We start from the raw sequence: 26,482 nt of genomic DNA, 5'->3' as shown, positions 1-26,482 counted from the left end.
TGATGAATCTTGGCTGTGGGTCTCTGCTTCTGTTTTTATCAGCTACCTGATGAAGGCTCTATGATGGCATATATGGTAGCCATCAATTTCATTATATGGGAAGGGTATTTAAGATAGCCTCTCCTCTATTGCTTATATTCTTAGTTGTGGTCACCCTATTATATCTCTGGACATTTCCCTAGTATCAGATTTCTCTCTAAACCTGTGATGGTTCCCTCTATTGTGGTATCTCTTTTCTTGCTCTCCTCTGTTCTTCTCCCAACTCAATCTTCCTGGTCTCTCATGTCTTCCTCTCCGCTCCTCTCCTCCCCTTTTCTTTCTCCTAACTCCCTGTCTCCTCTGACCATGCTCCCAATTTGCTCTGGAGATCTTGCCCCTTTCTCCTTCTCCAGGGGGCCCCCAGCATGTGGGTGCCAGTTAGACAGCCTGGGCAGTCTATGGGGCCCCTGGTAATGGAACAGCATTCATGCCTAATGTACAAATGGACACTGGGAGCTCATTCCCTATAGAGGGATACTCTATCAGCCTAGAAACACTGGGGGAGGGCCTAGGCCTTGCCCCAAATGATGTGACAGACTTTGATGATCCCCTATAGAAGGCCTCACCATTGCTATAGAGCAGAAAGAGGATGGGATGGGGGGGGTCAGTGAGGGACATGGGAGAATGGAAGGGAAAGGGAACTGGGACTGATATATAAAATAAGATTGTTTCTAATTTAAATTTTAAAAATAAAGAAAATGACAAGTGGCAGCCTTATGAACTCAGAAAGAGAAAAGCTATTTGTAAGCCCCTTGAGGTATGCTAGTTAATAATTTTAAGGTCCCAGCCCAGTCCCTTGGGGTGCATGAGTTATGAGGGCCTGTGTGCCCCTGCAGACTATGCTAATGGACACAATAGTAGATTCCAGCTCCTTAGCATGCAGCCTTCCAAGCTCTGGCTACAGAAACAAAGCCCAAGATCAAGTGACGAAATCCCACCAATCTTTGAGCTTGCCCCAAAATCAATCCACAAACTCCAACCAATCCCAGGCCATCCTAGGGCAGAGCCCCCAAAAGAGCCCTAAACTATAAAGCCTGCCTCCTAATCAGATCTTTGCTGCTTCTCCCTGGAGCAGAGGTGGCTTTCCTCTTATGTCTTTTTCAATAAATCCCTGGTGTGAGGTTTGTTGTACAGTGTGACTTTGTGGTATTCCTTGGTTCTTCACTGCCAGGACACCTGTGCCCTCAAAACTGCAACACTTGCACTGGGGAAACATTTCCCCTCAGAGCTATAACACACCACTCTATGCTGAAAAAGCCACAAGTAGATAAGGAAACAAAACTAACTCTACTATAACTGACAATATGTGTGTGAGTGTGTGTGTGTGTGTGTGTGTACATATACATAACTATAAAAATAAAGTCAACTACAAGGAACTGAAAAAGAATACTGGAAATATAAAATCTGAACAAGATCTATTATAAGAACATATATTGAGACGAGGGCAGTCTATGCAACCTCTAGAATTGGAACCAGTATTTATCCCTAGTGCACTGACTTTGGGAGCCTATTCCCTAGAGAAGGATACTCTTTCAGCCTAGAAATATGGGGGAGTGTGTAGGTCCTGCCCCCAAATGATGTGACAGCCTTTGATGAACCCCCATGAGATGATGCCTCACCCTCCCTGGGGAGTGAATGGGGGATGAGATGAGTGGTTGGTGGGTAGATGGGAGGGAAAGGGAACTGGAATATGTATGTAAAATAAGATTGGTTTTAATTTAAATACAAAAATAAATCCACAAAAAGAATTCCTATTTAAATTAATAGCCACTCATAATAATAATAACATCATTTTAAAAAGAATAAAACATGCATCAGGTAAATAGTAAGTAAAGTGTAAACAGTAATAAGATCATGCTAATCAACTTGTAGCGTTAACTGGGCCAAAACTCTATGACTATCTAGGGCACAGACAGTAAGGAAGAACCTAGTCTACTGTTCTGCTAAATGGACGTGGTACATTTTTCTACACATATAGGTTGATAGCCAAAACTAGATGTATATGAACATATTGATAACAGCCAAAACAAGATGTAAACACACATGTATTTCAGCATGCTTAAATTAAAAATGGTAGGCATGATGCATATATTGGCAACAGACTTTAAGATTAAGAAAAGTATCTTGTCTTCTTGGCTATAAGGGATGAGCTCCAGTCACTGATACTGGGAGATTTAGACACCCTTTTTGGGAAGTGGCAAACGGAAAATGAGTTTGGACAAATGTAGTGTTTCTAAACTTATTTCTACAGACATGAGGGGATGATTGAGGCTCCCCAGGTTTGATATTGTCATAAGTAGCAAGAATAATTATAAAGTCAGGATCATACCCCTGAGGAGTTCTGATGACAGCATAGCCTGAACTTGGTGGAATTTCACCATTCAGAATTTTGAATGTTGTGCTCTTCCCAGCGCCGTTTACTCCGAGGAGCCCAAAGCACTAAGAATAAAATATGAAGTTAGACACAAAGTATGAAGTACAGTCAATATTATATTAGAAATGTCATTTGCTTTGATGGTATGCAGATATTTCTGATGTGTGATGTTGTTGTAGTGTGGAACTATGCTTTGAATGATTTTGTGGGAATTGTGCATGAAAATGTCAACACCAATTTAAAAAAAGATAAATTTGAGTACATAAAACAATAGAATGAGTAGTAAGTAACACTAATCCAAATTATCCGGAGATAATAATGATAACATCTTTATAAGTTATGTCACTGCAACATTTGCTTTCCTCCTGGTTTCATTTTTGTGTCTTTTCTAAATCTATTCTATTTTCCTATTTTCCACTCTGATTCTCTCTCTCTCTCTCTCTCTCTCTCTCTCTCTCTCTCTCTCTCTCTGTTTCTCTCTCCCCCTCTCTCTCTTCTCTTCTCTTTGGATTAAAATAGCCATGGATAGATGGTAAGGAAACTGATATTGATTTAAATTTAATTCAAAATTCAATAATGTTAAGCAAAAAATTAATAGAAAATAGCTAGGAAATAATTCTTAATATTTTTTCCAATTGTCCTAGAAATCATGGTTCCAATCTAGGTCACCCCTATATTGCTTTAAGTGGGTCTCTAGGCTTTTATGTACTCCAGGGTACTCATGTCCGGATTATCTGTTCAGCAGGAGGCACAGCTAACAATTAGATAGCCATATAACCACTGGGTTTCTCCAGAGCCTGTACCACAAGCATGCAAGGTGCCTCTTTATTTCTAGCAGCTAATTAAAGGTAATCATTTCTAGGATTGATTTCCCTTCATGTATTGAGTTCAAATAAGAGTCAGTTTATACAACTTCTGCCAGTTTTGATTAAAAGTTTCTCCACAGTGTTGTGCTATATACATTTTTCAACCCTCTAGAATAGTAAGCGTCTAGATCAGTGGTACTCAACCTGTGGGTCTTGACTCCTTTTAGGGTTGTGTATCACACATCCTGCATACAAGATATTGACAATACAATTAATAACAGTTACCAAGTAGCAACACAATAATTTCATGGTTGGGGGTCACCACAATATGAAGAACTCCATTAAAGGGTTGCAGCATTTGGAAGGTTGAGAACCACTGTCCTAGATGGACTTAGCTGGGTACTCAAGGAAAATTGCAGGCAAAATAAGTGGAAGAAGTTTACTTCTTTAACTGGATCTTTAAAAATGTTTGTACTCAATAAAAAGTAATTCCAAAAGTCAAACCACACTTAAAACCACCAAGCTACACAAAATTTAAAGAATCATGAAACAAACTAAATTTTGAATCAATCTGCAAATTTCAAGTATGCTCTGACCCTGTCTCCAGCTTTGTCTCTGTGACTTTGTGGGAATCTCTGGAATGTGGAGGTTGTTTCCTGCTGTGATATCAGATATTCTAAGACTACCCCAAAGAGAACTACAACTAGAGTTCACAGGTTCACAAGAGAAAGGGGTAAAATCCGCAGCTGTTACCTCGCCTCGTGGTATGCCCAGACTAATGCCTTTCACAGCAGTGGTCTTCCACCTGAAAACACTTCTGTAACTTTTACTGAGGTTGCCCAACACAAGGATGTCCCCTCCAGTCCTTCCTTCCAGAACCCTCCTTTGTTCCTTTTCAACATCTATGTCCTGGGCAGACTTGGCTGTGTCCTGAGGAGCAGAGTGGACCCTAGGAAGAAAAAGACAGAGTTAATTTCCAGCTGAGACAGTCCTGAAATGGTCCCAAAAGGACACCTGTGGAGACACAGGGGAAAGCACTCAGAACTTCTGCTGTCAGGGCATCCTACCCCTATCGTTCCAATTACCAGAAAAAAAATCAAATTCCTTTCCCCCAACCAAAAGATATATACCTGTTACCAGAAGAACCTATGAGACAACAACACTAGAGTAGATTTTAATTTGGGCCTCATAATAATTTTGAAAAATATTTATCATATTATTATAAAATATTAACCTATATAAGTATTTTGGTAGCAAACAATTCATTTGTTAAATATTTAGCAAAATAGGTCATGTATACACCTTATATATAAAAGCACACAATATTAAACACATAGTATAAGTTGGATTGCATAAAAGGGTTACACATCTTTCTGCACATCTTGCACATAGAATTTCAACAGATATTTGCAGATGAACACAGCTCTAATCATTGAATCTAACTAGTTCACTCTGAATGTGGGCTGCTAGATCCTCACTGGGATTGCCATCTGAATATTTTTAACTTTCAAGTAAATTTTCATTTCTCTGGCAAACTATAGTGTGTCTGCCTTTTAGTGATTAGGTATAAACCAGTCATAGTATCCATATCATACTTGTTTTCCTTGTTTTCAGTGTGTTATGTTGTTATATAGCATATAATCAGCTATTCATAGAGAGGGGCATTTTTACAACTTTTTTTTTAATAGTTCTCAATTATTTCAAAACAAAAGAGTACTATAGCTAAGAGAAAATATCCATTGTCAGTCCTGAGGACTCATCCTAAAGACTTGCTCAGTGTTATTTTTCCACATCTGAAATCAACGTTTTACAAAAGTATGATTCATTACTCATATAGTAGAGATGGGAAAAGGTGGTTAGATCCTCAAAATGGCCTGATGTCACCAGCATAATACTTGAAGACATATAGAATGAATCAAATGAGATAAAAATGAGAGTGGCAGCTGTCCAGAGGGTAATTCCTCAGGAGTAGATAATGTGGTAGGCACACACACACACACACACACACACACACACACACACAAAACAACACTGAAAGTGTTAAACTTAACAATCTTAACAATCAAAAAGGGACTGGATGAATTAACTCATTTTATAAAACCCCATCAACTTAAACCTTTCTGCTTGACTAGTATTTATCTTTATTAGATGAGGACACCATCAATCCTTCATCCTCTGCTGCTGTCTCAGAGAACTGCATCCAAGATTCCCATTCATTCCTTGAGAGAACCACCTGGAAATTTTTTATGTATGTCTGTTGATCACATCCCCTAAACTAAGCAACTGAGGGCTTGAAGGAGGGACCAGGTAGCAAATTCTTTAACTCTTCTTCTCAATCCGATGGGTGTAGGACAAGCAAAAACTTGTTGGTTAATATCCAAAGAAACTAACTTCCAAATTCTTCCACCACCAAATTCTTCCTCCAATCACAGTGCAACAGAAAGATCCAGGTGGTCAGTAGACACAGCACATGTGTCCTGATAACTCACCACAGCTGGTATCTGGACCATATGGCAGTCCTACCTCTGCTTACTTAACAATTAAGGGAGCACAGTCAAGCTCCAGATTGTAACAAAATGAGGCAAGACTTCCTACACATATACCTCTAAGGGCTGTTATCAGGCCTTGGCTGTGTGCAAGTGGACCTGCCATCCTAGGGCAGCAGAGGTGTGCAGATGGAATCTGATGCAGCTTAAAAGACAGCAGTGAAGTGGGTTTCAAACTAGTGCCCAGAAAGTTCTAGTAAATGCAGTGCCTGTGGAAAAGGGTAGGCTCAAAATGGTTCCAATGAGGGGACAGGCTCTTCCCATTCTTCTCAACTTTTAGATAAAACTGGTATAACTTTCCCTAAGGAGGCCTTGCTGAGAAATTTGTTTATTCATATTCAGCACTGATTAGCTACTGGGCTCTATTTGGATTTAAATAACAAATCGGAGCTCACAATCATTGTGACCCTGAGTCATAAAGAAAAAGAAGAGAAGGCAATGCCTCAGATCATTGCCCTTCCCATCAACATAGCACAAATGAATATTTGCTGTGGATATCAAAGACATTGTTCTAAAGTAGAACATACTAATATCCTCTATGATGTAAAGGTAACAATGAAAGGTCTTTTCATTGAAGAAAATTCCTTTGATACTATAGCAAGATTGAGAAACCTGGAATCTGCCAGAGAGATTCTCTAGTGTGGGTTTTAAACAGACTGAAGTATTAAGGATTATCACAGAAGCAATTACACTTAAAAGGTGTTCAGAATTATACTCCAGAGTCATTCAGCTATGGGAAATCAGCAAACTCCAGAATAATTGTGCCCAAATTCAGAAGAGTTTGGAGATTTGTATGCAAAATGGTTCTCTACTTTAGCAGGCTTGGGTATTATATAAAGAAATACATCGGTAAAATGAATGAAAAGAAAACAATACATGTAAAAGGACTGCCAAAAAAATATTAGCAATGGAGCTTTATAATCCATAACAGATTCCTTATTGACAAGGTGGTAACAGATCTTCCATAAAGAATCCCCACTTTGAGAGAATGTCTCAGAAAAAACAAGAAGATAAGCTTTGAGGGGTAGGGATGGGGAGAATCGCTGTCTGAAGTGGGAATCAGAGGACCAAAAACAGAGAGAGGCTCGGTATATTAAGTGGTGGAGGGGAAAGCAACCGCAGAGAGGCAGAGGCCCTTCACATGAAACACACTTCCTTGTAGATTTCAAAAGTTTTTTGAAATATTTATTTTATGTGCATGAGTGTTTTTCATGCATGTATATCTGTGCATTATGTATGTGCTTGGTGCCCTTGGAGGCTAGAAGAGGGTATCAGACCCCCCCCCCCAGAACTAGAGCTACAGATGATTGTGACATACCATGTGGGGAGTGGGAATTGAACTGAGGTCTGTTGGAAAAACAGAAATGCTCTTAATCATTGAGCCTTATCTGACAAAGTTTTAGAATCTTTGCAAAACTTCCTTAAGTGTGTGTGTGTGTGTGTGTGTGTGTGTGTGTGTGTGTGTGTGTAAGTCATGTTGTTTCTGAACTAAAGTCCTACACCTTCCTGACTCTAGAAATTAATGGCATTTGGTTATAAAAGTGAAACACTTTATGGTATCGACCAAATTCACTTTCAGTGTTACCAAGTATCAGAAAAATTGAGCAATTTCAAACTGGAAAATAAATTGAGATAACCAGATAATTGAAAGGATTATTTTAAAGGTTGGAACCTCATGTTTGGAAATTCTTTCCATTTAGTTGGTAATTCATATTTACCCACTAAAAAAAGAAACATAAATCCTTATTAGAACTATTCATAATAATGCCAACAAGACACATTACTTCACCTTGCAAGCCCCAGATGGACTTCTCCTCACTCTTTATTCAAGTCATAGGTATTAAGCACGAGCCCTTCAGGACATACCTTGACCACCGTTGAAGGTCTCCATGGACCATGATCCTCAAGAGGAGAAGAACTGTGCCCTGCAAGGTCAACTCAACGAAGATCCAGCCCAAGAAATTCATCTCAAAGGGGCTCACATAAGAATCAATGCCAAAGTTGTGAGTCAGGTCATACTTGATCTGATTGTAACAGAGTTCTATGAGCCCTTGACCCAGGCAGAATTGAGGAAAAATTGTAAAAACCCACTTGAGGACATTGTAGATTTTCTGCAAATTCTGCACAGTAAAAGGGAAGGAAGATAAAAATTAAAAGTTATTCTCTTTTTTAAACCATACACTAATAACTTCCTGCTGTCACTACTTGGGGCTGTTTGTCCAATCTGTGCTAATCCCTTTACTCAGAAATGTTCTCAAACAGTCATGGAGCCAGATAGGGTTACTCCTGAGATTCTGTACTGTATGTCTTGCTAGGTTTTGCTTGATGGGATCTATAGTCCCCCCTCCTTCTTCTCCCCAATCGTCCCACACCCCCCCACTTTTCAGTTTTCTTTTTTCTTTTTTTTTTTTATACTGGGAATGTGTGTTCTATGCCTGCCTCATACATATGAATGTTCTGGCTCATAGTGGGAGAGAAGTTGGGATAAAATATGTTTTTGAGTCTCACCCACATTTGAATCTGGTGAAGTATATAGAGTAGATGGTAAGTTTTTATGTTTTTAATTGGGGTCATTATAAATGAGCTATTTTGGAGTTACTGTGACAGAATGAGTTTGTTATGCGTACCTGAGAAAGCCATAAGTCTTGGGAACCCAAGGGCAGAATGTTATGGATGGAATACCTATACCACTCCTAAGATACATGTGTTGAATTTTTATCCCCAATTTGGTATCTTAGAAAGTTTGGCCCTTTGAAGGTAATTTTGAGTAGATGAAGACAATGGGAGGAATTTCTACAATACAATCAGTGTCCTTGTAGGAAGAGAATGAGCCACTAGCTGCCTCTCCCACTTTGCACTATGTGAATACAATAAATGGCAACTGCCTGCACGTCCATAAGAGGACTCTCAGGAAAAACTACATCTAAGGTCACATTGATCTATGCCTGTGTCAATTCGGTAACTGCCTGAAAGAATTTCTGGTATCAGTGATAGTCTGGGAAAGGCAGCTTTGAACTTGGGAACTGATAATTAATAACAGGGTATAGTTACATCAATGCTTTTAGAACTCATTTTTTTAAAACCCATGGTGACTTTACACAAGTGTTAACAAAGCCTATGTAATATGTGAATTCAGAATTAATTAAAAAGCACAGAGATTCATGGACTGACAAATCAATTGTTTGATCTGGGAATAGTAGCAATTGATGCATATTAATATATAAAGAAAAAACTGTGACCTTTAACCTGCTAACATTTTTTTGATTGCAGTGGAGATCTTCATCTGTGTGAGAGAAAGACATGTCTGGCCTTATCTAACATCACAAGACACATCATTCTTTAACGGTATTTTGGCAACAAGGAAAAGAATTGCATTGACACTACAGTCTACATATCCAATGGTTAATATGGTTGTTCTGGCCATGACCTGAGAGCACAGTTGGCGTTCTTGATACCTTTCACTAATTTTACATGTGCATAATGGTTTTTAACATGAAAATGGACATTTGGTAATGATTACAATGAGTATTTTAATAATGTTAAATGACTTCAGAAAACAGCATCACAATAAAGAACAAACGGAAGAGAAAGATCAAAGCAAATCCAGTCAAATGCCCTCTATTTCTAACTGCTGAGTGACTTGGACTCTTCTTCCAGGAATCACCCATTGCCTGTTGGTTCTTTCATGTAGGCAGTGCTGTCTCTAAGTGCAAATAATAATGCCTTTTTGTGAACTGTGCTGTTAGAGCCTAGGGAGTGAAATCATTCTGGGCTAGCCTTCTCTTTAGTCCTAAATGATTCACCATCCTTTCCATTGAGAGTTAGCTTACCCCACTTCTGTTATCTAGTTCTCTTCCAGAGCTGCCCTGACTTGGGTTCCTCTCCCTTGTATCTGTATTGGGTCTGGTTTCCTTCACACCACAGTTTGTAGCATCTTCAACCACCCATGTCACTTTAGAAACCAATGGGGTGGAGTGGGCCTCTTACCCTCTATTGCTGACTTACATTCTCAAGTTAAAGCCAAGTAATTGTTCAGCAAGCTATTTAAAGGCTCAGAATATTAATACAAAGTAATGTCAAACTCAGTCTATAAAAGAAAACAAAAATTCACTGAAATGGATCATTGCCCTCATTGAATGCAAAATGGATATTACAATATTTACATACTCCACTGCTTCAACACAAACATGAGGCACAATAATAAGAGATGGTGTTGGCCATCATTCAAGAGTATATAAAGTCTGGAATCCAGCCACAAGGAATGGACCCTTCCCTATGGGGACAGGCCTCAATCCCTTTCTTGCTAGAAATGGAAATACCAGCTTCTCCTTCCACTAGTGGCACTGTACCTCTCCCAGATGATTTTTACAGATTGTGGCTCATTACACCTAGGAACTACTGAGCCAGCAGAGAGTATGAGACCAGCAAAATGACTTAAGAGCATAAGGTACTCAAAGGTGAGAATAAAAAGAAGAAAAAGATAGGGCTGAAATATGAGAGGTAAGGAAAGGGCAGAGTTTCCACAAGTCACACCACTCATGATGGCTTCAAGCAAAAGCCAAGAGTGAGGACAGACTCATTAGGGAGACCGGGTAGAGGGAAAATGGAGAGAAAGAATGGGATATATCTACAGAAGGAATTTCAGCTCACCTCTAATTCCTGCTAGGCATTCCCCTCACAGGAAAAACAACTCCCTCCCTCATGAACACCCCATGCCCATGGCAGTGTTTTTCTCTAACATTTGGAAAGACACAGTGCTAAATTACATGAATCTTTGACTCCATTCTTCAGGCACGATTTCATGTGAGTATGGACAGGACTGTATTCCATTCTACTTAAGGTTTCAAATCAGGATACTGTGACACTTTGGCATACTTTATTGTTTTCATTCCTCTACCACCAATAAGTCAACATCTGAGAATCCATGAGAAGAGTGTGGTAACAGAACAGTGAGTATCTATGTGGCCCTTCCCTTGCTTATGGGGCAGCTCTCATAACAGAAGTTTAGCAATCAATCACTCCTTCTGAGGTTAAAAGAAAAGGCCACTCATAAGTTCCCCTGAATTCCACTAGTACATGCAACTCCATTGATGGAAACTTGTTAGGTTTGACTCTGGAATATCCCTCAGGAGGTTGGCATGCTGAACACTTGGCTCCCAAATGGTGGCACTATTTTGAAAGATTCTGTAAACTTGAGCATGAAGATTCTGGTTGGAGAGACTAAATCATTGGAAGCAGAACTCTGAAGGGGGTACCTAGTCCCCAGGCTCTTCCTTGCACTCCAGGAGATGAATAGTCTCCTCCCACAAATGTTCTTGCCAGGCCCTCAATTGAAAGTGAAAGCCCTCTTAAACTGTGAGCCAAAATAAATCCTCCCATTTTGCCATAGTGGTAACAAAGTACGTAGTGGACATCCCCATTTTCCCAGCTCTGGCACTCTGGAGATGGGCCACTGCCAATGACTCACCTGGGCTTTGGAAATGATGGCCAAGAGCCTGGGCATGGTGGTCATCAGCATGGTGCACAAGCCAAAGATGAAGTTCAAGGAGATGTAGGAGATGAAAGCAACGTCTGAACTGGAAAAAATTCTGGATATCAGATACATCCATGGAATCATTGCATATCTGAAAAAGGAGGAGAGAATTCACATTTATAGTCCTAAAATGTTTATTTGTTATCACAACTGAAGTAAAGTACAAATGCAATGTTATTACAATGGTTGAGTTTTCCTCACTTTGTATAATATATGTAATAGTCATCTATTATTACACTTTCTGGGGCCTCCAAAGACCTTACAAGACAAAGGAAAATGTCATGGGGTCTAGGCTTTCCACTGAAGTTTACTACTATCACTTCTCATGTCTACCCGTCAGAGTTCCCTTGCCTTCCAAGCCGATTGCAACAACAATGCCCCCTGGTAATAGTGGCAATAGCGAGAATTGGAAGATTCCAAGATTATAATAATATTCAGAGCTTTCTGTCACAAAGAATGGTGACAAATTATTTTTTACATATAATAAACTATTTGACCGACAGCTCAGACATCTTATTGGCCAGCTCTATCTGAATTATGAGCTCTTATCTATTAATCTATGTATTTTGACATGGTCTTGAACTTACTGGTGATGGCCAGTCCCCCATTTTCGTCAGCAGCTACATGGCATCTCTCCAGTGGCTCCTCTCTGCCTTCCTCTCTTCAAAATTCTCCTAGTCTGGTAGCCCAGCCTATACTACCTGTCTAGCTACTGGCCAATCAGTATTTATTCATCAACCAATAAGAGAAACATATATTCACAGCATACAAAACCTCCCCCACAGTGATAAATTCTTATACTTGAGAAAATGTATGGAATACGATGTACAAAGCCATATAGTATCTCAGAAAATTCACTCACTAGCAGTGTGCCTCAGAATTTGACCCTGCAGAACATACGTTGGAGACAAGTGCTTCAAAGCAATTGATCTAAAATATTTGCTGTATAAAATAATTAAGTAAAACTCAAAATAACTGCCAAAAAGGTGAGCATCATTGGCTAATCATGACTATTCCTGTTGTAAGTAAAGTACTAACAGGAAGAGTGAACTCCTACATCTAACTCTATATATACTTCCTACTGACCTTTCTAGGGAAAAACTCAACTGTCATCCTTTGTCACGTGATTGCTTTAAGCAACTGGGAACAAGGCATAATAAGGTGACTCACACCTGTAATTCCAGAACTCAGGCTTTAATGCATGGAGACAGAAAGCTCCCGGGCAGCCAAGTCTACATAGAAGATAAAACCAAGGAAAAGAACCAAAAAAAAAAAAAAAACCAAACCAAACCAAAACAGGAGGAGGAAACAAATTATTCCTACAACTGGAATACATATAAACAATAGTCGAACCATGTGTGTCAAATTTTAGGGCTGTTTTAATTTCTATCAAGTTCATTATTATAACAAGCATATATATATATATATATATATATATATATATATATCTTGAAACTATGGCTTCAAAAACAACATTATGGAACAATATAACATAAACTTTTTATTTTATATAGGGAGATAATAAAGAAACAGGGATGACCATCCTGGTATACTTAAACCAGAACTACAAAAGAGCCAGCCTTTCTTTGTTCCTTCTACAATATGGCATCCAGCCATCTCTCTCTGTTAAACTTGAAAATGTAGGAGCTAGAGGAATTGGGGTGTGGGGGCAGCACCTCACAGAATATCTGATGCAGTCAGTTGGTATAGCACAAAACACAGCCAGATGATCATTGGCTTTGATCGGCATCTCCATGGTCACAGGGTGGCCCTCTCAATGCCTCCCTACACCCCTTGTCACTCTGGATACCCTGAACTATCCTTCGGGAAGTAATTACCACCTAATTGCTGGCCTCCAATCCACTGGAGATTGCATACACTCTGTACTTTGCCACTCTTCACATGGGGTCTTCATACTGAGCTCTGTCCTTCAAGTATTTGACAAGTGGATCAAAGCATTAGTCTAGAAAAAAAGACTCTGAGACAAAGACAGCCTTAAATGACACCCCTGGAGACTTCCCTTCCTGCATTAATGAGTTTATGAGCTGATTTTCCACCAACAATGATTCCATGATTTTTTATACATTTTTATTTCCTTTCAAACATTTGGCTGAAATTAACATATTAGAAGGACCACACACCCCCAATCTTTTCTAATTTTTTAAGGCAAAATTTAAGTTGACTTATAGAGCATAATTTACTTTATGTGAAACCTATATTGGTTTTAGCACTCTCTACTCTTTCATTAAAATTTTAATGATTGTATAATTCACTGGAGGACAGTTTACTGTTCACAGGTATTCTGGAATGAGAAAATATTGTGTCCTCCCACTGACAACTGGTCCCTTCCTTCTGCTGAGTGAAACCCCCACCCCGATGCCCCGCCAGAACAAACAGGAGTCTGTGTTCTTTTTTTCACAATCATTTAGCACGAAACACGCACCAGATATGTTCTTAGCTTTGCATTTTTTTTATAAGCTGTCTTTTACTTAGGGTAATTTTAGTGTCACTTTCTTGATTCAATTGGTTGGGATTTTTGAGGGAAGCCTTAGTATGTGGCTTCATTTTTGTCTTTCTGCCTCTGTCCGTTTTTATTGCTATTTTTATTTATTTTACATACCAAGCACAGTTTTCCCTTCCTGCTCTCCTCCTGTTCCCTTACCCCGATTCCTTTCTATATCTCCCCCATCCACTCCTCAGAAAGGGTAAAGCCTCCCACAGGAGCCAACAAAGCATGTCTGCCTGTGTTTTGGGGTTCTGAAAGTTGGTATTAGAGGTATGTGCCATCATGACCAACAAAACTCATTCTTGTTCATTCTCTCTCTCTTCCTCTCTCTCTCTCTCTCTCTCTCTCTCTTTCTCTCTCTCTCTCTCTCTCTCTCTCTCTCTCTCCTCTCTGCCTACAACTTGCTAATCAGATGTGAGCTCTCAGCTACTTCTCTAGCACTATTCCTGCCTGTCAGCTGTCACAGTCTAACTCTCTAAACCTGAAAGCAAGCCCCCAATTAAATGCCTTATTTATTTTTATTTATTTATGTTGGTTTTGTTCTTGTTTTGTTGTTGGATATTGTTTTGTTCTGTTTTTGACATAACTTTGACTGTACTAGAACTAATGATGTAGAGGAGGCTGGTCTCAAACTCACAGAGATTCCCCTGACTCTTCTTCCCAAGTACTGGAGTCTTTGATGTGCTTCCATGCCTGACCTAGCTTCATTTATAAATTGCCTTGGTCCTGGTGTCTCCTTATAGCAACAGAATAACAACTAAGATAAGGTAGTATGTCACCCTTGAGAGACAATAAATAGGCATCCATGGATCTACACTTCTCTAGAAATACACCCCCCAAAATGTTTAATTAGGAACATAGAATTTTCTAGCTTGATGTAATCGAGTTAAACATTTTCTAAAAACACATTTTATAAGATTAAGTTTTGAACCCTGTAATTTCATCCAAATTTTGTCATCATTTTTAAGACTAGCCCTCTAAAATTCAAGCATAATTTTATAGCAAAGTCCATTTTACACATGCTACAAAGAAGTACAATAACATTTACCCAGTCAATAAAATTAATAAACTGAAATAAGATAATAGGCATAGGGTACACACATAGACAGCCCTTCATTTGTGAGCTCATAACTTTCAAATTGGGTGGAACACCATGTTCCACAGCATCTTTTTAGTGACTACATAATTTCTCTAAAGAAAAAATAATTCTAAGAATAATAGTAATGGCTAAAATTAATTTGATGACTCTGTCAATTGTCCCTGATGCTTACAGAGATTATCTCATTTAAATTTCAGCAGCAAAATTGGCATTTTATATGGAAAAACCTAAGGTTTAGAGGGGAATTAATTTTAACAAGGCCACAGGGTAAATGACATCATGAATATTCCTAAAAGAAATGCCTTCCTCGTAGCATGACATATTTTCTCACTTGCTCATCCATCAACTCATACCCATCCATCCATTTATCTGATGATGCACACATACTTGTTTAGGCAAAAGTCTGTCCCCTAGTTAGATACTTTGAATACTTCTCTATCACTGGATCGACAACAAAATATGTAAAATTTACTTTAGTTATAGCCTTTGCCATAAATCTGGGTGTTATTTTAAAAAATAGTACATTAATTAATTTTCTCCACCAGATAGGTACCATTTTGGGTATATTCAAATGTACCCAGTGTGTATAACTAAGAATTTCTGCACTGACTTTTCTGCTTTTATGATTTTTCCTCTGAGGGAAAAAAACTGATAGAAGTCACACAAAATACTTCAAAGCTACTAATATTATAGGAGAGGAAAAAATATGCCAGACAGCCTTACAAGAGAATCTCCACAAATGCAATTTCAGAGCTAACTGGATTATGTATTTGAGCCCACGATTAATGTCAAAGTGAGAATAACAGAGAATCCATTTCCCTCTGCACAAGTTTGTCAAACAGCTTGAGGGCCTTTCTGAGAGAGGACCAATGCCATCTTCATTATGACCATGTCAACCTTTCCCTCCTTACAGGGCATTTATCATCTTGCTCAAGCTTGTTTGCTCAGTAGCCCTTGTAGAAGCAACATAATTGCTTCAGCAGACAGAAAATCATGAAGCAGACAGCAGGTTCAAAGCCATCCTGAGGGTTTTCTTTCTCAGAAAACAAACCATAATTCTGCAAGCGTGTTTCTCATCACATACCCGAAAAGTGCCAGCAGGAGGGCTGTGGCCACCAAATTCTCCCGGAAAGTGAAAGCTGTTAACTGGAAGGCAACTATAATGGCAACACACAGGCAGACAGAAACCAAGTAAAAGAGCTGAAAAGACAAAGGAGAACACACTGAATTAGATAGGGATATTAATTATTCTCTATTTATTCTGTAGTTTCCATTCAAGTTCTACTTAAACCTAGCTCCTGCTTTGCATATCAGAATATTTTTAGAGTTTACAATGCTGAGTCATTGTTATAGTCTTAGTTGTTCCTCTAAAATTGTTGTGCTGAACACTCAGAATTTCAGAACGTGACTACATTTGAAGTCACTGTGTAGTGGCATCTTGTTGTGCCAATAGATTTGAGGTACTGGCCTTAGGGCATTAGCCCCTGTCTTCATTAGGTTCTATGTTACTTTAGGGGAAAACAGATTCAATAATCTACTGGAGTCACCTATGCCTATCTCCCTTGGGAAGGGTCAAAGAACCCAGATACTGTCCCCAAAACAAGGCCACCTCACACACACACACACACACACACACACACACACACACACACACAGGAAGGAGAGGCTATTCCCTGTTCTGATTTCCTTCAAGGACTCTGCACAGGCAACAGAATTCCCAGGCTTTCCTCTGACACTCCTAAACTTAGCTATTTCTTCTCTGGGGTCATTGACTGCAACATGTTTCCTCAGAACCACCCATGCAACTGAGGTCCTTTTTCTCCTCAGATCTTTGCTGAAAAGTAATTTATTACTCTAACTTCCTAGATTAAAGTTACATTTACACCACTACCCTCTTTCATTCTTGCAAAAGATTCAGTCATGAATCAATTATATCTGGTATATTTGCAGTCTTCTTCCCAATGAGACTGGAAACTCTGTTGGGGTGAAACCTACTCTAACATTCAGTCCATTGAGTGAATGAATCCAAAACAGATAGGCTGGTTGGATTACAGACAACAGGGATCTGTTGCTCAAAGCTCTTGAAGCTGAGAAATCTTAAGACCAGTACAGTAATAGATTTAGCATAGGGAGAGGAATTTAGAAGAGGCACAGTTTTGCTGTCTTGCTACACGGCAGAAAGGATAAGAACACTCTGCACAGTCCTTTTTACAATGGTACTAATGAATTCATGAAGGCTAAATCCTCTTGATCTAATAATTTCTCCAAAGATTCCACTTCCTAATATTGTCACACTGGGGAATAAATCTGAACAATGAGTGTTGGGGGTTACTACAGTTCAGTCCTCACCTTGCACTCATCCTGACCCAAAACAGATCCTCAAAAATATCCATTGATTGAGTCATTGAATAGAATAAATATAAAATTATTGAGTAAAAGTAGAAGAGTCAGCTAATAATGAAATAGTTCTACCTGCCTTTAAACCTCAGGTACACACATCACAGAGTGAAGAACTCATTCAGAGTTGGGGATAAAAAGCTAATAAAGGGAGCACAGAGAAGAGGGGAAATTCCAGGGTCTTTATAAGGTTTGATTTTTCTGTGGTGCCTTGGGTGTATGGCTCTTTCTGCTAACCTTCACTTTCTCTGGCAACTGTTGGGGAGCACAGAAGCTTGAAACTGTAGTACTAGAGACAGGATTGAGTGGAAGGTACTTAAGTGTGGTTCTATGCAAACAGAAGCGACATTCTGGAGGAGACACTGGATCTCCAGCACTTCTCAGACTTGGAATTTATGACTCATCCTTGGTGTCAGCTGGCAGACTTGCAACAGACTCCTAAAATGCCAAGGTAGTTCAGGTGTGACTCAGATAAACTATGTTTTAAAACATCTAGATTATAGGAGCAAAAGCAAATAAATCATTTGTGCTCTAAGCCCATTCAAAGGGGTAAACATTGCTTAAGAGCAACTTACTAACACATCAGTTCTGTATAAAGCAGAACGCAGATGGTCAGAACCTGATGAGTGGGAGGCTCTCTGTGACTTTCAGTCCTGCCCTGCCTTCTGCTCACATAGGATTTTCTACATCATGGAGTGAATCATACCCATAGAGCATAAAACACATAACATTGCATTTGTGCAAAAATGAAATCTCTACTCCACATTGATGATATGAGTAGTAGTCATGCAAGAGCACTGTATCAGATGGCACGTGTTGAAAATATCTGGCCTAATCTCTATGTAGCAACTCAACAAGGACTTGCTACTATCCCTGAAAGAACAATAAACAGAGTCTAGAGATATCCACATCACAGGAAATTCTGATGCCTGCCACCTCTCCAGGGAGGTACTCATACTGGGGGCAATGGTTAGGGATACAGCTAAGAGATCATTTCTAATATTTTTATTATCTCACTTATAGCTCTTTGAAAGAGAATAGTGAGAGCTGTTGTTTACTCATTCCCTCACTAAAAAAGAAACTATTTGGTAGGGTCCTTTATTTCAGAGATCTCTAGCCCCAATTCCTGAGTCTTCCCTTCATGAAACAATCTTGAATGGTTGATGATGCCTGGTAAAGGGAACCTGATGGGATGCACTCAGCCAACAGAATGAGAGCTTCAGTTGTGGACTGCCTCATGTTGCTTGGGTCATTCCACCTCCATATTCATATAAGAACCATACTCCCAAATCCTACCATGTCATATAAGAAGTTAATTAGCCAATATGTCCTGTAGCCAAGGCCACTTATATGCTGCAGCCTTTTAGCTCCAGTCACCCTGTCCCTCACGACAGAGCTACCAATCGATGCCGACAAGATGGAGAATCCCAGGACAATGCAGAGGGCGACACCACATTGGCGGATGCTCTCCAGGCTGTGAACAAAGGATAACAGATGTCATCAGACATCGCAGAAGAAGCCAGACCTTGCTTGTATGATTAAAACTTAGGAAGAAGGAGAGCCCGACACAGTGCCAAAAGTGTATGGATTCTCTCTCCCTCTTTCAGTCCCCTCAAGTGCTTTTGAAGATGTGGGCTATTGTTGAGAGCTAACACAATGCAGAACAGAGAATGGGATAGAGAAATATGAAGCTGAAGAGCATTTCAGCATCTTCCTATCTTAGTCTACTCTACTCTTGACCACAAAGTCTGACTCTCAGCTAAATGGTCAACATACCCAGAGTGATATCCAGATGTTATGGTCCTTTCATATTCTGCAATTACTTGCTGTGCAGCAGAACTAAAAGGAAGGGACAATTGTAGGGCTGACTGGCTCATGCCAAAACTTAGGTGCTAGGAATACTAAATGCTTTCTAAATGACCACATATCATCATCATGGCACACGCACTCTCTCAGACAAGTGTCGAGTCAAGAACTGCCACTGTCCATTCTGTCCATCTCTAGAAACAGATGGGCACAGACAGTCCTTTAGGTACCCAGCACAATGAACAGTGACCACATACCACCTACTAGGCTATTCCTTCCTTATATATATATCACACGCTGTGTTATGACAGTCATCAGGTAAGCCATCATAGCCCTGTGGTTAAGTGTCTAGGAGGCAGGATTTTGAAACGCTATAGGTAAGAAGGCAAACTGCCACCCACCTTTATTGTTACATTGCTTATTTAAGGACAGAGTCCCCATCAAGATATATATTCTCTACTTGGCAAGGCAAAAGTATAGATAATACTTTTATCATTTTTTAACAAAAGGATTATTAGCTATATGGAAAAGAAGGAAGTAGGAGAGAGGATGAGGACAGAAGCAGTGTACTTAGTGTCACGATGTTGACACCTGACACTCAATTCTGTAACCAAACACACCTGCAGCAACACTTGCGCACTTCTTATGGATTGTGAGGTTTGTTTTTTCTTTTTTTGGTTTTTGTTTTTTGAATCATGCATGAGAAATAATCAGGGAGGTTTTGCATGTTTGCCAATGTGGATAGTATGTTTAGGTTATTGATCCGATAGTCTTCCTGAAATGTGTGCTGTCCATAGGCTACAGGAACTCTTCATTAGACAATTTTATCGCTGAAAAATGTTCTCACCCATTTCCTGCCCAGCCATTGCCCTTTCCCCTTTAAAGCTACAGGGCCTGTGTCTCCCCTAAAAAATGTTTAATAGGGATTAAAAGCACTCCTCAGAAACTCAGAGGTTTTTTTTTGGTCTATGCCCTCCCCCTAGCATTCTGTCAACTCACATCTTGTCTTCATTCAGCAGGGCCCCTCCATATGGGTGGCTGTACAGTGTTATTCCTGTGAACAACAAATTGAGATGTGAGCATCATGCCCTGTCCTCTGGGGAGTCATCTCCAATAGTCCACCCATCCCAAGTCCATTATCAGTAACAAAGGGCAAATGTGTCCTTGACATTAAACCGGTGTATACTTGGCTTTTTGTTCTTACCGCTTTTGTCAGACACAACCATCATGCATTTCACATGTGTCACATCAGGTAAGAGTGCTGTGCCAGGAACCAACATGAAGAAATCACCACCATGTCATCAAATAATAAGATCTTACTATAAAGCTCTTCAGAATATCATATAGCATGACACCCTTCCTGTAATGAATACCAACTGATGCTATATCAAAGAATCCAATGCTTTAGCAAACAATCTGTGCTTTATGCTAAAGTACTGTGAACTGTGAGTCTTTGGATTTTCTTCTTTACACTGGTCATTTTGAATACTTAGAGGAATATACCAGCACTCCCCAAGTGTATTGGTTGGTTTTTATTGTCAACTTATACAAAGGGGAACTATCTGGGAAGAGCAAACCTCAGCTGAGGAACTGCTTAGATCAAATTGTCCAGTTTAGTAATTTAGTGTAGTGAGGTCTAGTCCACTAGGTACATCCCTAGTGGGGTAGATCTGGGCTGACCAAGATAGTATGAGCCAGTGAGAGACCCAGAAAGCCATTAAACAGTATTCTTCAATGGTTTGTGCTTAAGCTCCTTCCCTAGATGCCCTCACTGATGGCTATTTTTATCTAGAGCTATAAATCAAATAAACTTTTTCCTCCCCTTGAGTTGTTTTTGTTCAGTGTTTATCACAGCAAGAGAAGGCAAACTAGAACCTCCAAATAAATGGGTGTTTCTCCTCATATGTTTGACCAGAAGCATCTTCTGGGCCCTCTGCAACCCATCTCCTCATGTTGCTTGCCTCTTGGCCCTCATATAGTTGGATATATTTAGCCCACACCCAGTTCCCTACAACCTGCAGGTTTGTGATCTTCAAAACAAAACCCATTATTAGTCCATAGGCGTCCTCCCTTCAGGATTCCCGTTATCCAAGTCACCCAGACTCAAAAGTGGGTCCCATCCTCTCCCCTTTTCTCTGTCACGTGTTCAAATTTCCCAGTTCTGTTGCTTCCACTTTGCCCCCTGCCCCCCCCCCCAAGAGTCACAGTGTTCATGTGCACAAGTGCCTTGTCTTGGTGGCCCTGAACTCACTCCATCTCCAAGCCTTCCCCTCCCCAAGCTCAGCATGTATGCCAGCCCCAATAGGCTACAGAGTACTTTTCTAAAAGAAGGAAGAGAGAGAGGAAGGGAGGCAGGGAGGAAGAGAGGGAATGAAAGAAGGGAGGGAGGGAGGGATGGAGGGAGGGAGGGAGGGAGGGAGGGAGAAGAAAGAGTATACATGAAAGGGCGGGAGGGATCAAAAAACAGAAATAACATATCTTTTACCTCCACACAAGTTCACTTTATGATAATGAATAAAATTCTCCCAGTGATTCCATTTGGAAAATGGGATTAGTATCATTTTCGTTGACCCTGATGCATTTTATCTTTGCCTTCAACTTCCTCCTGGTCCAGGACCCATTGACATCTCATTCCATCTCACTCCTATTCAGAATTTAATTTCATTTTTTAAAAAATCATTATTACATTGTCATGCTTTAGTCAAGCAAAACCAATGAATAAAGAAGTGTATATAGACTGCTCCTGTCTTACAGTGGTTTTACATATGAATTTTCAAAGTAAAATACACTTTGTGGAAATTACGCTTCAAAATTCAATTTTAATCTTTCCCTGGCCACAGGTGTCTGGTACCATTCTCTGGTCATTCTGGGCAGCTGGCACACTGAGAAGCAAACCCTAGCTACCCACACTATCCATCCTCTATAACTCTGATCTTTAGTCTGTTATCTGCTTTATATGAATTTCTCACTCATCACATTTTCAACTTATTGTGAGTTTACCAGTGTGGGAGTTTAATAACTCCATCCTTAAATCAAGCTGAGTCTATGTTGCAAATACACAGTGTCATTTTTAACATACAAATACATGGTGAAATGATTAGATTACTAGTCAGGCTAATTAACCTAACCATCATTTCTTAAAAGCTGCTGATGAGACTGTAAATTAGTGCAACCATTATGAGACACAGCATAGAGGATGTACTTCAAAAACTGAAACCAGAAATACTGTAAGATATAGCACCCCCACTAAAGGGCTGATGGAGTCTTAGTCAAGGAAAAAAATCATTATATTGATAAGATCTCTGCACAACATATTCACTGCCACCTCAGTGGCCACAGTAAATCTACAACCAGTGTCCATAGGAAGATGAACAGATGCAGAAAATATGTTGTTTGTGGATATAGATACAGGCATTTAAAAATATATACTCTGTGTGTATGTGTGTGTGTGTATACATTTTTTTTTTGGTTTTGATTTGTTTGTTTTGTTTTTTCAAGATAGGTGTTCTCTTTGTAATAGCCCTAGTTGTCCTGGAACTCTCTGCAGACGAGACTGGCCTTGAACTCAGAGAGATGTGCCTGCCCCTGCCTCCCAAGTGTTGGAGTTAAAAGCATTCACCAACATGCCAAGTTTGCCAAGTTGGTTCAACCATTTTTAAAAGAAATAAAAATCTTAGGTTTTTTTTCAAAATAGATTCCTGCAATGGATACATAAATAAACCAAAAGCATAAAATAAATACCACATGATCATGCTTAGATGTGGAATTTCTAAAAGTGAAACTCCTGAAAGCTGAGTGTGGAAATGACTGGAATGGGGAGATGTTAACTGAGAGGGCACAAGAAAAATTTGTTCTATGGACAGACATACAAGCATGGTGACCAGAGGTGATAACAGTGTACTGATTATTTTTGAGTAGATCTTTAAGCATTCTTATCACACACACACACACACACACACACACACACACACACACACATGAAGAAGTGAATTAAATGGACAGGAATGACAAATGAATAGAAAGAAAAGAAATGACAGTCCTTGGATCCTGAGTCCTTACCTACCTGTGAGCAGTGATAAGCAGCTGGTACCCAAAAGGATACCATAGTCACTCCTCATCCATGTCTCACAGATACAGGAAAAAAAATTCTGCATCTGTACTAAACATGCACAGACATTTACCTTTCCATTATTCCCTAGACAGTATAGCATGAAAACTATTTGATAGCTTTTTATTTTGTTATGCATTTTAGTCATGTGGAGAGTATGTAAATTGTGTGACAGAATAATTCTAAGTTAGAGGTCTGTATTGCACCACTGCCGTTTGAAATAAAAGATTTGAGCATCTGTGGATCCAGGCATCTATCAAGGTTCCTGACACTAATCCTGGCAGATAGCATAAGCTGTGGTCATGTGCTATGTGCTTTGAATGTATGTATATATTTGAGAGAAATTCTGGTACACCAACATCATTATGGCCATTTGAGAAGGGACACCTGAAACACAGGTGCCTTCTTGAATTCCACAACTAGCTGTGGCATACTGTACTTCCAGCTAGCAGCTGCAGATACCACAACCCCCTTTCTTGCCAGCACAAAGACCATATTCATCCAGTAGGAAGAAGACAGGCTAGAAGCCAAGAGCTTCTGCTTGGCACATGCTGCAGAAAAGCTGTAAATGTTCCCATAGATGGTGCAGTTGGTGAAATTCTAAACTACCAATGATGGGATCCATGTTTGACCAGCTTTCATAAATATCTATGATACCTAAACCATCAGAATTGCTATGGAGAGTTTTAAAATGGAGCTCTAGTCATTGCATTCTGTTACCTCATTTCTCGGGTATGAATGCATTGTCCTTATTTGTGGTATATTTTCTGGATTGGTGTTATTTTTAGAGCTCTATCTAGGAGGCGAGGGCAATCTGCTCTCCCATCTCACTGGTGAAATGACTGATGGCTTCCACAATTAGTAATCCTCAGTGTGCCTGGTTGTATTCTAAAAATTTTCATACCGCGCCTTCTCATTTGGAACTCAGATGATGCAAACTTTACATTAGAAGACCAATGTAAGGCAAACATTTCTTTGTAAGGCTGTTTCTGGAATGGTGGATTCTTAGAGGAGATAGGAACTTGAAGGAATGATGTAACCCTAACATACCTGGTATTTCAGCCTAGCCATAAGGGTTCCATTTTCCTGAAAGCCTCAGAGCTTGGGTCTATGGTAATCTCAACCTAACTCCTACCGAGGTACAAGAGCACTGAAAATTTGGCATTTGTGCAACAATCATGGTGGACAGTAGAGTTCTTAACAACATATATAGACCATCAAACATTCACAAGACTGCAGAAGTTCAGCTGATACATAGAGGGAGCTCCAAAAGAGCCCCCAACCCTCCACATCCAGCAGGTTCCATATTTCCTTTCCCTCCCTCCTTTGCATTGGGATATAAACCTCCCTAGGTGCTGCCTCCTCCTAGACTTTAAAAGTATGTCAATGAACAGGCCACAGATCACAGCTGGAACTGGGACCCTCTCTTCCTTCCAAAGGATTTCACTGGAATAACTCCAAGAGACACAACTTTTCATTTGATAACTGACTTTAGAGTACTACAGTTGATATATTTTACAGAGTTAAGTATTTCAGTGAAATAATATTAAAAAGTTCACATCCTCCATATGGTTTTACAGGACATCTTAATATTCCTGGAAAGTAAGACCTAGACTGTGCTCATGGCAACAAAAGCCCATGGCATTTGTAATACTACTCACAATTCAAAATCTAGGGGATGGGAAATATGGATGCCTTCACCAGGAATACATGAAGATTTGTAAGGAGACACTAGCTTCTCCAGGTCTAATTACTACACAATGTATAGATGACATGTACTGAAGCATCACATGGCACCCCATAAAAAAAGCATAGTATACTTTCATGTATCCATTTTTAAAGTAATTCTATTTCATCTTAGTAAACAAATGCAGGCTATCATTTTCCTTCCATCTCACATTATAGCCATCCCTAGGCATTCACCAAAGAAATTCTCTTTAAAAATGAAAATACAGGAAAAGATATTCAGTTTTAAGGTTTAGAACAGAAAACCCTGGTATTGCTGTCAGAACAGTACTTAAGGCTGATATTTGCTGCCAGCTTTTGCAAAATCACATCCAGCTCAGGTTATTCTGCCCATATTCTGAACTGGCTGTGAAAATCAGAGCACTAGGCACCAATTGTGATTTGTCAAGGACCAAGCAAAGATTTGATCGTGCCCTACTTCAGGCCAGATAATTCATTCTGAGATATTGCTGCACCAGCTAGCAGAAGCAGGGTGATGGGCCAGACAAGTGTGCCATTACTGAAGACATTATATCCCAACACAGAGACATCATTGTGATGTACTAGGGTGTTAACCAGAAGGTACCATGTAGCAGGGTGTGGTTTCTGGCAACAACCCTGGTACCAGTGAGTTACTATATAACTATAGTAACTTGTGTAGTACTTGGGTCTACAAGCACCAAGTGGGTTTTTCATTTGTATAGCAACTTGACTTCATCACATCACCAGTTCTCAGTATCCTATTTGCTTTTGTAGCAATTCTTAAAAGTTAAACATATGTTAAAATTAAACTAATGTTACATTAAATTGGATGTAAGAAGATTTTATGTTTATTTTGCAAAGACTGAAAAAGGTTTGGAGTTATTTAAATAAACAACATCTGCATTTATTTTTCTCAAAAATAAGAGAGTAATGAATAGAGAATGAACTAGGAAACACGGGGGAAGATGGCCATCTCCCCAAGGCCATATGCCTGCACCAACAGGGGACACATCCCAGATGCACAGCTCATCTCCCACACCTTCTCATGAAGTGAAAATTCAGAAGGCAGAGCCCTTTCCAAAGACTGAAGGAGAGAGAGGGGACGGTTTGTCTCCAGGACCAGGAGCCCCATCTAAAGCAAGCACTGCTCTAGTGGGACCTGTGTGGAGAAAGGGCAGCCAACAGGCTAGGGATTGGAAGGTGAATTGAGAGAGTGAATGGAGGCAGAAGAAGGTTCTCCTGACTGACCCTAAGATCAAACAGAATCATTAGCAGAGTGAGAGGTGCAACTCCAATTTTCTGAATCTTCATTTAATCCCTTTTCTGAGAGGCCAGAAATGTCATTTACAGCCTTTGATGTCCTAGTGTGGAAGTTGCATTATCACAAGGAACAATCCCTGTAATTGGGGTATTACTGTCTTTGTATCCTGTTATTCAGTATTTTACTTAGATTACAATAATACTGTGAGGAAATCTTGGGCTGCTGAGGCTGGTAACAAGGCCAGGGGTCTAAAAGCAAAAGGCATGGCCACAGCATCACAATGGAGAGGATGGGGCACAT

The 26,482-nt window shown here is 39.8% G+C and overlaps 1 protein-coding gene across 1 annotated transcript in view; it reads right to left on the bottom strand.

The window, feature by feature from the left end:
* Abca13 (ATP binding cassette subfamily A member 13) overlaps positions 1–26,482 on the bottom strand; it is a 421,036-nt gene that overhangs the window by 101,245 nt on the left and 293,309 nt on the right. Inside the window, 7 exon segments of the mRNA XM_051200607.1 lie at positions 2,369–2,478; positions 3,973–4,168; positions 7,632–7,885; positions 11,233–11,389; positions 15,988–16,103; positions 18,597–18,774; positions 20,106–20,160. Of these exon segments, the coding sequence (XP_051056564.1) occupies positions 2,369–2,478; positions 3,973–4,168; positions 7,632–7,885; positions 11,233–11,389; positions 15,988–16,103; positions 18,597–18,774; positions 20,106–20,160 (1,066 nt within the window).

Source organism: Phodopus roborovskii, unplaced genomic scaffold (assembly GCF_943737965.1).
Source record: "Phodopus roborovskii unplaced genomic scaffold, PHOROB, whole genome shotgun sequence".
In the NCBI taxonomy this organism is placed as follows: Eukaryota; Metazoa; Chordata; class Mammalia; order Rodentia; family Cricetidae; genus Phodopus; species Phodopus roborovskii.
This window is presented reverse-complemented; position numbering and strand designations above follow the sequence as displayed.